Genomic DNA, 15,203 nt, shown 5'->3' with positions numbered 1-15,203 from the left:
ACAGGGCCTCTTTCGGCCCCTTGGTGCGCGGCCACATGGCAAGGAATGGAGTACGTACAGTTTTCGTGGATGGGAGATGCAGCCCAGTTCCCCTTTTCTGCAAATCCCAGACCTGCTGCCCGTGGTCCCAGAGGCTTAGGCAGGGTCCTAAACTGGGTCCACAGAGAAGTCTTTGCCAGGGGTTGCACTGAAAATCCGTACCTGGAAAACAGAAATTTGAAAATTTTCCAGTTTGAAGTTCTTCAGACACTTTCCTGATCCTGGTTACACCTGATATTGGTCTGATACAATCAGTACAATTTCTGGGGTCTGGTGTATCACAAGCTCCGTGCTGTATTTACAAGCGGTTACAACACAGCTAGTGCCTGTGAAGACGGACCAAAAAAGCAGCATCACTTTCTAAACGTGAACACATACAAAGGAATTATTCTGGTAAAGCTGTTCAAGCTCCTTTAATATGGAAAAAATGTCCATTCTGGTTGGAAAGAGAAAAAATAACACAATAAAAATGCTACTACTTTTTAAATTCTGGAGAATACAACTACCCATGAGAGAGTGCTAAATGCAAACAAGCCTCAGTAAACAATAAAGAGTGTATAAAAATGCAGTTTAATCTAAATTTTCCTGGAGCTAAACGCTCCATCTCACTTCATACCACAAAAGGGAATAAGAAAAAAAAAAAAAAAAGAAAAAAAATAAAGAAAAATACTTGCTCACAGGGAGGGAAAATATTTTAAGAAGTCATTAAAACAACAACCTTCCCAAAGAAAATAAATCTGCAAAGCAGCAGCAAAACAAGCTGCCCAGTCTATTTTGTCAGAGTTGGGCTTTTTTCCTATTACGTGACAAACGACTGGCATCCAAGCTGCCAATTATTTAACCATGGTGAGACTTTTAACTCCATTTAAGTGGGAAAAATAAAGCTGCTGTAAATTTAGCACTGCACAACAATCTACAACGGCTGCCGATGAAACTCACTTTATGTCCTTTTTTATCTCTGTCTCTACTAGTACTGTTTCATCAACACGTACAGGGAAATGTTCTCTCTCGCACTGGTTGAAAGTTATTTTTGTCCTCATCAAAACACTACAAATAACTTTGAAGTAGTTAGGTAAATGGTGGATAACATGATTCTACATTACCATTTAGATGGCTCTGTTTCATCACAATTTATGTGCACAGTGAAATTTCTCTGCATCAGACACAGCATTTTTGTTGTGCATTGTTTGTAGAAGCGTAAACCCTGCTAATTAGTACTGGACCAAGACTGAAAAGAAACCTGATTGATTATTGTTTCCAGTGGTTTAAGTACTGTTCTCATTCCCAGTGAGCACCAGCAAGTGGCATACCAACTACCATTTTGACCATCACGTTACTCAAAGCTTGAATTAAATCAATGCGTTGTTTCTCCTCCCCTTGTTTTGAACAAAAAGATTTTGCATTGGAGTTATTAATCTGTGTAGTTCTATGTAGTTAACTTACCAACTGGTCTGTGAGTAAGTGTAAGCTTTGCCACATTAGTTTCTCTAATCCATCTCCAACCTCCACCTACTCTCTATGAAATTTGAGAAAATTAGGACATGAGTCACTATAACCACAATCTTTCTGATTATAGATCACAGAGTTTTTCAGGGGTCATTAAAAGCCCTGATTCCACTCCTCATGGAATCAGAAACTGCCAGTAAGGGCACCTTTTGAATACACCAACTATTACAAAACCTCATAGTTAAAGCAGCCTTGTGGAAAAATTCATACATGCCTTTTTGTACTCATTTTAAGAATATTTCAATTCAAAAATTAAATAGTCTCAGCATACAACAAAGAATGCGTAATAAACAAACGTGCAATTATACTGAGGCCACAAGCTTTCTGAAAAGCGTTAACTGGTATGTGTCAGTAAAACGTAAGTCAGTAAGCATCCTTCTCAACCGCATGAAAGATGTGAAATCAGAAGAATGCAGGAGTTCTCAACACTAGGCCTGTGGCATGACCACAAAAATACAATCTCTCTTCTGTAGCTAATGAGAGAGAACAAGGCACATTAAGACAAAGGGGCTACTGACCATTAGTTACAGACTTCCAAGGGTCAACTCCTCAAATGGAGGCTCAGAGATCTTTCTAAATGATGGACAGAAAATCATATCCCTTGTCCAAAACCTGTCCACTACTAACATCCAAGCAAACAAGCATTCTTCTTAGATCGTTCTGTGCATGAAGGAAGATGAAAAGTATTTCTCAGCTTAAGGTGGTCAGGCAGGCTAGACAGCTGTTATTTTAAAAAGCAGAAAGTACTAAAGAAAAAGATTAATTGTAACAAAAGTCAGCCGCAAACAATTAAGGACTCCATAAAAACTCTAGCTAATGAAAGATGTTTCCTTCTTTATTATTGTGTAATACTGCTTTCACAGAAACATGGTATTTACAAATATACACATATAGACCGCTGATCATAAAATGTTACTGAAGAATTAGTCAAAAAATCAATTTACAAAAACCAAAAACTTTCCAAAGATATTCTGGCTGAAAAAGTTTAATGAAATTTCAAGGAGACGCTTCTGTACAGAAAGATAGGTTTTAGCTCCTCGAGTTCTGGTAATATTAGACGAGTTGTGAACCAAGTGAGCTAAGCTCAGCTGTACATTTGAGATGAGGCAGTTTTTTTATACTGTTCTTTTTCACACAATTTCTTGATGGTCAGTTCAACAGGTCTCAGGAGGCACTAGTTTGTATGTTTTTGGAAGCTGCAAGCATTGCTCTCACTTTGGCCATAAGATCCTGTAGAAAATAAAAAGGAAAATGATCAGACATGTCTGGGCTGTGAACAGAGCTAAGGCATGCGATTGCAAAAACCTGCATGGAAGGGTTAGCTTATGCTCCAGTCACACAGAATACTCAGCTTCATGATCATCAGATATTAACAGTCCCTAGGCTAAGTGAGTGAAGTAATTTGGAGAAAGTTCCGGTGACAGCAACTGAAGCCTGTTTTTACTACAATGCTACAAAGTGCTCTGCGTAAGTATTTAGAGTGGTTTCTATACAACAAAGCACAGAAATCATGTCAATTGAAATGGAAGGAAACTATGACCGTATCTTCACACAAACTGTAATGAACACACAACTACTAACCACTGAGGGTTTAAAAGGGGGGGGGGAAGAAAAAATGGAAAAAAAAGAGAGAGACCTGGTAAGAAGAGAGCGTTAACAATTACTCTATACCAGAAAGCTTTTTTGTTTGCTTTGTAAACCCGAACCAAAAATGTACATAGCAGTAGTATTTTCACATATGACAGAGTGACTGAAATGTTAAGAGCGTTGTGAAACCGAATAGCAACTCTCAGTCTTGTCTGAGTATCCAGTAGGAACAGCATTACAAAAGGAAATGAAATTTCGTGTAAACGGCATCAAATAATTGGGTTGCAAAAAAGGATCACAAAATAAAAAGTGTGTATCAGTAATGAATTAAAGTTACTTAAAACATTTCTTCACAAATGCAATATAAATGAGTTAAAATCCTTCGTTCTTTTAAAGCATTTTTCATCTGAAGCTCTCAAAACGCTTCATAGGGGAATTCAGCACCATTATTCCACTTTACAGATGGAAGGATTTGAATGAGAAAAGATATGGAATTGGTCAGGGTCAGCCAGCACACTGGCAGCAAAATAATCTTACTAGTAATTAGGTAAATTACATTTCTTTGGGCCCTTAAAGATAAAAAGAAGCTCAACTAATCTATGTTGGGAAATATCTTGCAGATTCACAAAAATTTCATTCCTTTTTTACTTTCTGCAAATAGTAACTTAGAACTGTATTTTAATATAGTAATCCTTCCTCCTCTTACAGCTCCACTTCAAGCAAGCAGACTAGTATTAAACTAGCAAATGCTATGCCATAAGCGGTATTTAACCCAAGAAATGCATGAACCAATTACCTTTGCCTGAAGGGAATATGTTTTTAAAGGGTGGGATATTTGCTCTACTTTGAAGCCCATGACGTAGTTCGTATCTCATTTCTCATACCAGGAATTTCCATGCATTTGTTTGGTAGCCTAAGAAGTGCTACGGTGTTAGTACTCCATTTTCTTTCCCCGGTGCCTATACTTGCTATCTTCTATTTTTCTGAATATTCTTGGTTTGGGTTTCTCATCAAAACCAGATCAAAGATGGTATGTAAGGTACTAGTCTATTAGTATTAATTCCCAACTACCTAGCGGAACTAAATCTTTGAACATTATTGATTTACTGAAAGAATAATCTATCCATTGAAAAAAAAGAGAATATAAAAAGCGACTCTGATTTTAATTGCAAATTTTCCAAAGCATAGTTAAGAGCTTTCCTCCTCTAAACTTGGCATATTCAATTGAAAGAAAGTTAAATATGCATGAAGACTCTAAGAGGATGAGTGAAATTAAAAATTTTGAAGAGTGATGCCACGCAGTAGCTTTTAAAAAGGAACGGAATTATTTTGACAGAGGTTGGGTATCTTAAAACTGCACTGGGGAAGCTGAATGCATTTAGATTATTGCACAGTATATAGAGGCACACACCCGATATGCCATGATTCACAGCAAACTTGATTGTGTCAACGAAATCATAACAATAGTTCAGAGACATAAACAGCAACAAGGGTAAGACAGGTGTGTTGAAGATACTGCTTAACACAAAGCACACGCTTACTTCAGTTTTCAAGGGGACATATTTTTCCTCTACTGCCAACACTACGAATTTAGTCTTTGCCAAGGTGTTTCTCCTTCCTTGTTTTTTTCCAGGAAACTTAAGAGCACTACATGGTAAGATGGGCTCTCAGTAATATCTGCTGTTGGTAACTGGGGTATTGTAGCATAATGGGGACTTTCATATCTTAACAGTGGATATACCGCAGCATAATGAATTTAGCTTGGTCTTTAGAGGCTTGATTAAACTTGGAAGGACAGTAGCCAGAGAAGCAATAAAAATGTTTCTCTCATAAGCAAACAGATCATGTCTCTACATCATATGCAAAGCTCAGAATTGTACAAGCTAGTAAGAGAAGGAAACGATATGATGGACACACTTAATTAGGCAATATACTCTGAATTTGTTTATTTGTACCTGAGTGATTTTACTCTGCACTGAAGACACAATTGCTGAAGAGATTTGGCCATCTTTTTCCTGAGAAACTCCCCTAAAAAAGTAAGATTAGAATTAGAAATTTATAGTAGATGTTTTAAAAACGCATTTTACTCACCATCACGATTTTGGGTTTTATTGTACAAGTCTCTCATATGTTAGTCAACAGTTCTCTCATTCAACCAGAAGCCATGATAAGTCAGTCAGAAGAGTCACTCGTCCATCTGATACAGAGAAATCTGAACAACAGCCTAGGAATTTTTCACAGGACTGTTCTATATTCTGTAGAAATAATTTAATGATGAATCTTGCACACACATTACAATTCAAACCACTCCACTAAAGCCCTACTTCAAAGAGTTACCCCATACAGCAAGAGTTTCCAATTTCTAACTTAGAATTAGGTTGCAGGATTTTCTGCACCAGTTTTACTGTCACAGCATGTCAAGATGTTTACTCCAGTAGGCAACAGAGATCCAATGTCTTCATTAGACTGATGCACGTAGCGCTGTCCTCCTGGTGTCTTCTGCCTTTAATAGGCACACATCACACACACACAGAGCTCCTCACCACACAATTTAGGTCAAAAGATGCACTCGCAGTCGAGAGACATCAGCACTGCGGTATTACCATAAAAGAGCATATTACCTGGAGCGTTCCTGGCTGGATTCCCTGCTCTCCACAGGAGAGACACTAGTTGAATGTACAGAATTTTTGTGTGTGGATGGTTTGCCTGGTGACATGGATGGTGAAGGAGACCTAGCTTTGGACTTGGTACGTGATCTAGACCGCCTCTTCTTCTTCTTTTCGTGGGGACTTCTGCAAGAAGAAAATATTTTATTGAAGGATATTTAAAGCAGTATTACACTAGCTCAGCTGAAGTTACTTTTCCACACTTCTAAAAGCTTATGTAGCCCTGTTCCACAGGATACTTCTCATGCATTCAGCAAGCTTTAGTCTTACCCCAATACTGCACTTCTGTGGTTGTGCAAAATACTTTCTCAGAAGCTCTTTTTAACATATTGCGTTAGGCAACTACTAGTACCTGAGGTTCTCACTTGGAATGCTGCCTCATGGGTACACAGGAATTACTGGCCAGTATTTGATAGTTTGAAGGATGACAATGAAAAGCCTTTCATTGGAGACTTGCAGAATGACTTTGCTAGAGGGAAGTTCCTTCCCAAACAACATCAGACACTTAGAATATAATGAGAAATGTAAGAGTTTATATCTCTTACAATTTTCATATCTCGTAAACGAACAAACCATAGAATCATAGCTATGCAAAAGATCTACAAGGCAAATCCATGGTTTGTTTGCTTGCCTTTTAAAAGAAATTACTCCCTTCCTCGTGATCCAATCTATAATGCAACAAACCTCAGGCTCAAAATTATAAACAAGCTCCTGTATGCCACTCAATCAAACCTAGACTTAGCAACATGCTTTAAGTGCAAACTGTTTATGACTTGGAAATTCGCTACACAAATGTTTGTCGCTGTGAGAGCTGGACCACAGACTTACAGGTATCTGATGTATTCATTATTGACAGAAGGGGAAAACAGAGGGAGCCTCCTCATATGCAATATTAAGCTCAAAGAGAATTCGATTAGTAAAATACCAGAGACGGAACTATCAAAATCTTTATACATGGTTATGAATTTATGTCTGTATGATTCACATACCAGTATTGATATTACTGTAATTAGAATTACTAGAGTAATGCCTCCATTAGAATTAGGCAATACCTCATCTCTCTCTAGCGTGCACTGCTAGAAGTCTATTCAGAAGAATGTTGTTGAAGCTTCTAGAACATCTTAAAACACTGTAAAACTCTGAGCCATCTTTTAAGTATCACATTATTGGTTCCTTTATTTTGATTTTCTTAGGAATTTGCTACTTTAAAAGCAGCTGTACTACCACATATTAAATTCCCATATAAATACTGTACACCTCTGATGCTTACAATTTATCATACAAATACCTGATTTTTATACAGAAATTAACACTCCAGACTTAAAACTGCAAAACCTCCGTACGCTTTTCTTGCATAAATAATCATTAAGTGGCAGAAGAAAAAGCCCACAGCTCTACTGGCCTCTAACATTTTTATGACTATACAAAAAACATCAGCTACAAAGTCATTTATTCCTTGACTAGCTAATTATGTACTGTAATTGCTCAGTTTCTTAAAACATCATACCGTAATCAAGCTGTAAACATATTTCATACTTAACTCTTGAAAATCTCAGCGAACATTCATCATGCAAGAAGAGTATTTTACAGTAAGATTTTTCGGCATTTTTCATCTCAGATTATGATGAACAAACATAACAGCTGAATGAATGTGTCTATCAGTTTTCCATTTTTAGAACAGTCCATTTGCTAAAACTAGGCTTAGTTTTCACTATTTTTCTAGCTACAAAAGCTAGCCTAAAAGAACTATGCATATTCTCTGTGGAAAGAAATTCACTGCAGTCAGATTAAAACACTAATTTACGTTAGACGACTTTTTAAAGTGAGTATGATGGCAACTGAGGTACAGGATAAGCAGAAGAAAAACCAACTGTTATATTTATTCTGAAGTGCACCTCATCCTACAAGCAGTGGGCCAGTAATTCCCAAACAAGACAAAGCACAGCTTCCTAGTTCTTCTATGTTTTCTTCTGGAAATATACCTAAAAATTTACAAGCAATGCTAGCTTTTCAGCATCATAACTGATATCAGATTAGTGCCCTGAGCAAGTTTAAAACATTGCAGTATTTATTAATTCTAATTTTCAGTCCTCTGACAGTACTGGATTCTAAAGCTTGCCTACTACTTAGTACAGCTATGGTTAATAAAGCCACCCAGCTGACTGCTGCCATGTAAGATTGAAACCTGCTCTCAGCTATCAGGCAAAATATACATTACTCACTCATAGAAAGCGCAAGTAAATTAATTAGCTTTTAACAGACCTTGAACCCAAACCTTGCTTCCATTACACCACTGCAAAGAATCTACTCCATAACTGAAGATGAAAATTGGTCCATCACAGCATCCACATTTTTACTTAAACATTTAACATGTCAGTCCTAACAGGGCTGAAACAGTAGGCTTTCTGCAATCAAGCTGCAAAATAGCCTCGTCTGTGTTTAACTATAATATTCTTTCTTCAGTCTACATGTTTTGCACTTACTGCCAGATTTTATTGTGTAGTGTTCTGTTTTCCTGTTTGAGGCATAACAAAAGTTTACAATTTCCACCTATATAAACAATCTAGTTTGTTTCACAACTGTCATCATAATTTACCACTTGGAGCAGCATAACTCTAAAAACAATTTATAGCTTAAAATGCTGAATGGTCAAGCAGCAGACACACCAACGCTGCTTTAAAAATAGCACAGGGCTGTGAAAAAATTCTTGTGTGTGTTTATAGGAAGAAAAACGTTTTAAGCTTCCATATCTTTTCTGCTTAACCAAATTTGTGTGCGGAATTCCACAGAAGCCTCTATTTTCTCAAGTTGATGAACGTGAAAAACTGCATCAGCTGAAGTATACTGATGAAGTTCTCGGTTATACATACCACACATCAATTAATTAGAGGCTGTCAAGAGATGGAAAGTTATATTAAGAAACAATAGAAATTTTTTAATAATCATAAAGTTGCAAGTGACCTCTTTGCTTTTTATTCCACGAGAGATGTGGGGAAACAGGTTAAGACTAAATCTTCACCAATGAGGACAAAAATTCTGTATGCTCAGTTTAGTAACTTCAACGTATTGGGTTTTGTGCACACTTTAGGTGTACATATACAAGCATGAAAAATTTTCACTTCCTTGCATGTTGAAGACACAACATGCCACAAAACATTAGAGACACAAACCATTTCAAAGCCTTCTGGACACACATTTTGCAGACGTTTTTCTTCTGCAATTGGTGAGCTGAAATAACGCCTGGTATGCCATTTTGATTATAATAGGTTCAGAGAGACCATATGCAAGGTGCTCTCAAAAAAGCCACCTCTTGATTCATTGAAGTATTTGTCTATTAAAATAAAGCTCTAGAACATTTAAAAAAAAAAAAAAAAGTAAGTTCTACCTAGGGAGCATACAAAGCATACAACACATCAGGCGATGTTTAAAGTCTCTTACGATGCCAGGACATAACCTTCTCCAGGAGCAAGTATACTTACTTGGAACGTGGGCGTTTCCTACTATTGCCAGGACTATTACTAATGCGATAAGCTGTTGGAACACTTCTTTCATCTCTCCGCCTTTCTGGTGTGTGTGCCCTTCTCCTAGGTGACCTTGACCGTGACCTGAGCAGGAAAAAAACATCCAAAAGTTTGTTTTTTGTTACTTATTTTATTACTTTTATTTCAGTGGAATTGCGCTGTCACCAAACGCAAATATAACACCTTTCAAATGCCTATTTTATACCAACATGGGGTATTTAGTCTCCAAGACTTGTCAGCTGCATAAAAATTTCTTACCCAATTATTTTTTGGTATTGTGTGCTAATGTTAACTTCTGTATTAGTAGGTGGGAAAGTTTTACTTTAGTCCAGTCACCTTTTGTGGCAACAGTTTACTAACATTGGTATGCAGAAGTCCACTTTGGCTCGAAGCCTGGGACTGTCAGGCCTGACCTTTTCTTCTCAAATTAGTGGTATGTTTTTAGAACTGCTGCATCACAGAGATAAATACAAGTTTTTATTTTCAGCGCATCTCCAACACTGACAAGTCCAGGAAATTTTGTCCCTGATGCTGCAGGATAATCCTAGTACAGCCTATTTTCACCCGTGCAAGTGACCAACAACCCATGATAGGCGTTGTTTGGCACTAGCACTTCAACTTGAGATATTTTTCCTAGAAAAGTGAGAGAGAGAAAGAGAAAGAGACCAAGAGGGAAAAAAGAAAGCATGCCCAGTTAAGATCAGAGATCAACTTCAGAGCTTAACTCTTGTTCTCTATGATTTGGAATTAAGTGGATGTGTAAGTAAAACCTGACTATTTCTTAATAACAAAATAAGTGGAATGAGAAAAGTTCTGAGAGATGGAGGGGAGGGGGGAAGGTAGAGAAGGGGGAAACTCAGGGACCCAGCTTGGAAAAAAGAAAGAAAAAAACAAACCCCAAATCCGCCCCAAATTCCTGATAGTAAGTTAGTTTTGTTCTCACTAAAATATATCGTTCTAATAATTTTACTTCTATTTGCTTATTTTAAAGCCTTATTTACTGTAAGTATGTCATTCCATGTGTACCAAACATTCATGTTCTTGAAAATACCTAATTTGCAGTGACTAAAAGACAAGCCATTTGTGAAATCGCTGATCTTCTGCAGACTCACACCATATATATAATATATATACACACACACTCCTGAGCCATTTCTTTTACACCTACAACAAAAGAGATCAACTGAAAATGAAAAAAAGTAATCACAATGGCAGTTAAGTGTTCAAATTAACTGCTTTGTCACTTAGAAATCTGATCTTTACCAGGCCATTCAGAAGGATTAAAAAAGGAAAAAAACCCAACAGATTATAAAGTTTGGGGTCAGTCAGACACCTTGACATTTTACCAGGATTTCCCTCAAAAGAGCTCCAGCAGTCAAATCTTTTCGTTGTCGAAGTTGCCTGATAATTTTCCCGCTCTGTTGCTGCTGCCATTGATGAGCTGCTCAGACTCGGCTCCATGCTCAGTGTCCCTGTGGATGCTGTGAGTCTGTGATACGGAGGCACACACTTCACATTCAGAATAAAATGTGCTAGTTTTGGTATTAACTAGAATCCTGAAAAGGCTCAGTCCCTTAACCAAAAGCTGAACCTTAGTGAAACATGCCTATATGGACCAGCCTAAAAAAAGTCCAAACAATCAGAAAGAAAAAGGCATTAGCTTCATTTTTATGAACTGATGTTTGTGGTTCTACAACATTCTTCCAATCACCAAATGTTAAGAACTTTGGCCATTAGCTTCAAACAATTAAAACCAGCTTAACAGTTTTACTGCAACACATCAATCATTACTTTCATTAGACTGTTATTTCAAAAGGCACTCTATTCCTTTAAAGTCAGTATCACTTGTGTTTAGTAGGGTCCCAAAAGTTTCCAAGGGTTACGAAGCTTGGCACGTGTCATTACAAAACAGGAATTAAAACTACGTGAATAGGCACTGCCTCAGCAATAAGAAAATCAGTTCATAAGGAGAAAAAAAAACCCCAAACAACCTTTTTTTGCAAAGAACAGCAACTTCCAAGTCTCTTAAATTCCTAGCATTGAGGCAAAGAGTGTCACACAAACACACACACAGGTGTAGTCTTTCCAAACTTATTGAAAAGTAACCTGTTAATAAAGTATACCACTACTGTTTATAACTCATTAACCGGATAAATGATGTGTTTAGTATTAGTCCCACTCTATTACTGGACAGCATAAAGACAGACGATCAATATCAAAGAGAAGTTTAGACCTTTCATCGCTACTCTAGTTCAAAATGAACATCCAGATTTCATCTAACCGATTGACATCATTCAGCACGTAGCCAGTTTCCCTTCCTCTCCTCTCACGTACAAGCACAAACCACACTCATGCACACAAATACATCATTAGCTTGGACCATGGACCACAAACATCTGCTGGTAGAGAACAGAGATTCAGATGAACATCGTCATTATTTACACTTACTGCCAACCAGCTGCGCAACCTAACTTCTCAGCGAGAACGGCACACTGGAAGCGCCAGTGACTGACGACCTACGCCTCTTGAAAGAGCACTGGCAGGTGCGTTCCACATCAAACTTTTTTTAATGGTGCTTTGAAGTCGATTAGAAAAAAAGACACTGATGAAGCATTTACTACAGATGACCGAAAGGTACCAAAGGCTGTTTGCTTTCCAAGACAGATTTAACAAAGGTGCCCCATCTTTGACGTGAAGTACCTATTTGTAATAACTAATTATCTCTTTGGGACTAACAGCTCCAGAGCAATCCACGCTGCAACACCTTACAGCACTTTTGGACATGGTTTACTGTTTCAATGACTTTTGTTTAACTTTAATCTGTCATGTTGGTCTAGAATTAAAACTGTGTGATACCAGGAGCTTTATGGGACTGATTTTGGTACAGAAATCTTGTTCCAGAAAATAACATGCATGTATACAGAGAACTGCTGTTAGTGCACCACATGGCACAATTAAGCCAATGTATCTGGGTTCCTTACGTAGCTACAATTTTTTAAACTTCTTCCTGTGAAACAGGTTTGGTTGTACTACCCAGAAAAATGAATATCCAAAACATGCTCTGAATCAACTTCATGTTATTTGAACAGAATTTTTCAACTTTAATACTGTTGAATATGCATTAGAAAATAGAAAAAAATGCAACAGTACAAAAATTGTATCTTACCCCCAAAGACTATTTTTAAATGAAGCAAAGCCTGTAAACCTCTACCAATGCAAAAATAAATAATAAACAAGTGATATAAAATGGTGTACAGAGAAGTATATTGCAAAGTTCATCTGTAGGATTTCTAAGCACAATATGCGTTCGGGGGCGGGGAGGAAGATACACAAACGAAAAAGGAAGAGCTTGAAAAATATACTGAACTTCACTTGAATAAAGAGCAAAGAAAATTACTGCAAATTTCTATGCTTAACTTCACTTCCCACATCTCATTCCCTATTAACTTGTCACAGTAAGTTATATGATAAATATATATACATAAAAGTTCAATCTTACTTTTTGAAACAACTTATACCATTAAATAGTAACTACTCAAAGTGTTCTTAAACAGAAGCTCAACTAAGGTCTAAAGGGAAACCTCACAAAACCTAAGGCTTTAAGACTGTTCCCCAAATACAGGGCATGTGTTGAGTGGTCATTTTTACAATTTAGAGATTACAATTCATTATCATCTGAATGCAATAGGTCTAACAAAAAATTATGCAATAAGCATAGCTCCTCTTTTGGCTGCCACAGTTAATTTAAATATAATAGTTTAAATAACTTCAAATCCAGAATAGTTATTTTCACTGTGCAGATGCTTCAAACCTAATAAGCTACTCTCTAAAAAAGTTATGAAAGTTTATTAAGAAAAAGATCTTGTTTGTTATTCTAAATAATTTGACTAACAGGAACGGAAGCAGTAATTACTACAGAAAGGGAAAATTCCAGCTTTTTTCAGTCCACTCGATGTAAAATAAAGCATCAATAATAATTTTATATTGAGATTTGTAGGTTAGAATATACATTTTGAACAGAATAAAGTAAGGCAACAAAATCTCAAGCATACAACATTAGACTGAGACATTCAAGTAAAGCACAGTTAGTCAAAATAGGGACGTTCCAGTATAATTTAGCATCAATGTCCACACAATAAAGACTATCTCTAAGCGTCATCCACTTAATACAGGATGAACACATTAACCTCTACAAACAGTTTACATGTTATCCGAGGAGGCTACGACTCTTTACATAACTATTCATTCAGCAGTAAGCTGTAACATGCAGTGTTTTGGGAATCTAGGAAAAAAATATTGTTCTAGGTGAAGCACTGGGAAAACTGAAGAGCAGAGAGATGTGAAAGGTACCATGTTTTGAATGAGACAAGACAATGCATGGAAATAATTTTCTCTGAATCAACACTGAATATATAAATAAATAAAAGGAGGAAAGAAAAAAAAAAAAAGAAGTCTTATCTTTTAGCTAGGCAACAACACTTGCCTTTTTTTTGGTGATTACTAAGACAAGGCATTATTTTTGCCTAAACATTTGAGAGACAAAACACATCAGTATCTGACTGCGTTATGAATCAGCCTCCCACTCTTGATTACTCCACAAATTTTCTAGTTCAGGAGCAAGAGCTTTAATTTGGGAAATACAGTGAGTATGTTAAAGCGTAGCAAACACCTTCAATAAAGCAAACCTTCAATCATCACCATTTCTTGTACAATGTGAGACCACTTGGACCCTAATTAGAAAGGCAGGGCTAGAAAAGACTTCAAGAAATAAGACTATTCAATATTCCCCCAACTATAATTCTTGATACAGAAATTTCCCACAGTGGAGTGTTCACAAGCTGTATTAGCTACCTTTACCGCTGAGACACTATGAAAAGCTTTCTCGTCTCTCTGTTATCAATTTAAATCCATTACTTATTGCCCAAACCCCAAGGACTAAAGAAGAATGTTCTATTCCCTCTCTTCTGGCATACATGAAGACCTATTTTATCTTCCCTCAGTCTTCCCAAACAGTCATTCCAACTCACTCCATTTTTTAAAAAAAAATTTCTGAAAATTTTTGGTGATTCCCTCTAAACTTCCTCTAGCTGGTCTAATTACTTCTGAAGGATGCACAAAACTGGACACAGTACTCTAGCTGAGGCCAAACAGAACATCGTCACCTTCCAGATGAAGAGACACTTGACGCATCCTGCATAAGACTCGCTTGTCTTTACTGACTACATTAAAGTAAACCAATATGGTCATTATATTAAGTGTCAGATGCAAGAGAAAGGTATTCATTACAGCTGAATTACAAGAGGTCCTTGAGCAGAAGTTTAGATTTAGCCATGTTCTTGCAAAATGCTAGATAGGAAGGTACATTCAGATTTCTAACAGGTCTTCCGCCTGATATGATTGCCACTAAAAGTATCTCATACAGCCTGGAAAAAGCTCAGAGGGAACAGGCAGCCACTCAGCACTGATGATACTGCCTCAAGTTCCCAGAAGCAGTGGGTTTCTGAATGGGAGGGAGACCCTCCAGAGACTTTTGTTTAAACTGCTACTCACAGAACAGAAAGACAGGCTGAGTGGAAAGCCCTTTCCCATTCAGCTCTCAATTCTGTCAAGTTTTATAATGTGCCAAATGTTTTCAGTTCAAGATGTGGTGCAGTTGTTCTGAAACAATTTTAAAATTCAGCTAGCCGGCATCAAGCTTATTTGACTTCTCAGGTTGTAGAATTCAACTGCCAATCTAGCAAATATCCAATCAGATTTAACCAGGTGGTGTGTTGATTCATGACGTTAAGACTTTTATGTGTCTGTTATTTGATTTGTGCCAGGAGGCACACTCAAGAGGGCACACAAAGATTAGCTCCAGTAGATTAACTGTTCTTGGTGATTT

The 15,203-nt window shown here is 37.2% G+C and overlaps 1 protein-coding gene across 4 annotated transcripts in view; it reads right to left on the bottom strand.

Moving 5' to 3' along the window:
• Positions 1–2,381: 2,381 nt before the first annotated feature.
• SFSWAP (splicing factor SWAP) overlaps positions 2,382–15,203 on the bottom strand; it is a 51,289-nt gene continuing 38,467 nt past the window's right edge. For 2 of the 4 annotated variants that reach the window (XM_009488933.2, XM_075718101.1), the window contains 5 exons: positions 10,653–10,808; positions 9,278–9,403; positions 5,754–5,924; positions 5,088–5,160; positions 2,382–2,775 (listed from right to left, as the gene is read on the bottom strand). In XM_009488933.2, coding sequence (XP_009487208.1) covers positions 2,710–2,775; positions 5,088–5,160; positions 5,754–5,924; positions 9,278–9,403; positions 10,653–10,808 — 592 coding nt within the window. In that variant the 3' untranslated portion in view covers positions 2,382–2,709. The remainder of the gene's footprint in view (positions 2,776–5,087; positions 5,161–5,753; positions 5,925–9,277; positions 9,404–10,652; positions 10,809–15,203) is intronic. The other 2 variants (XM_075718100.1, XM_009488935.2) reach the window with 2 other exon arrangements.

The sequence above is a fragment of the Pelecanus crispus genome, chromosome 11 (genome assembly GCF_030463565.1).
Source record: "Pelecanus crispus isolate bPelCri1 chromosome 11, bPelCri1.pri, whole genome shotgun sequence".
Lineage (NCBI taxonomy): Eukaryota > Metazoa > Chordata > Aves > Pelecaniformes > Pelecanidae > Pelecanus > Pelecanus crispus.
Note: the sequence above shows the minus strand (reverse complement) of the source record. Positions and strands in the feature narration are given on the sequence as shown.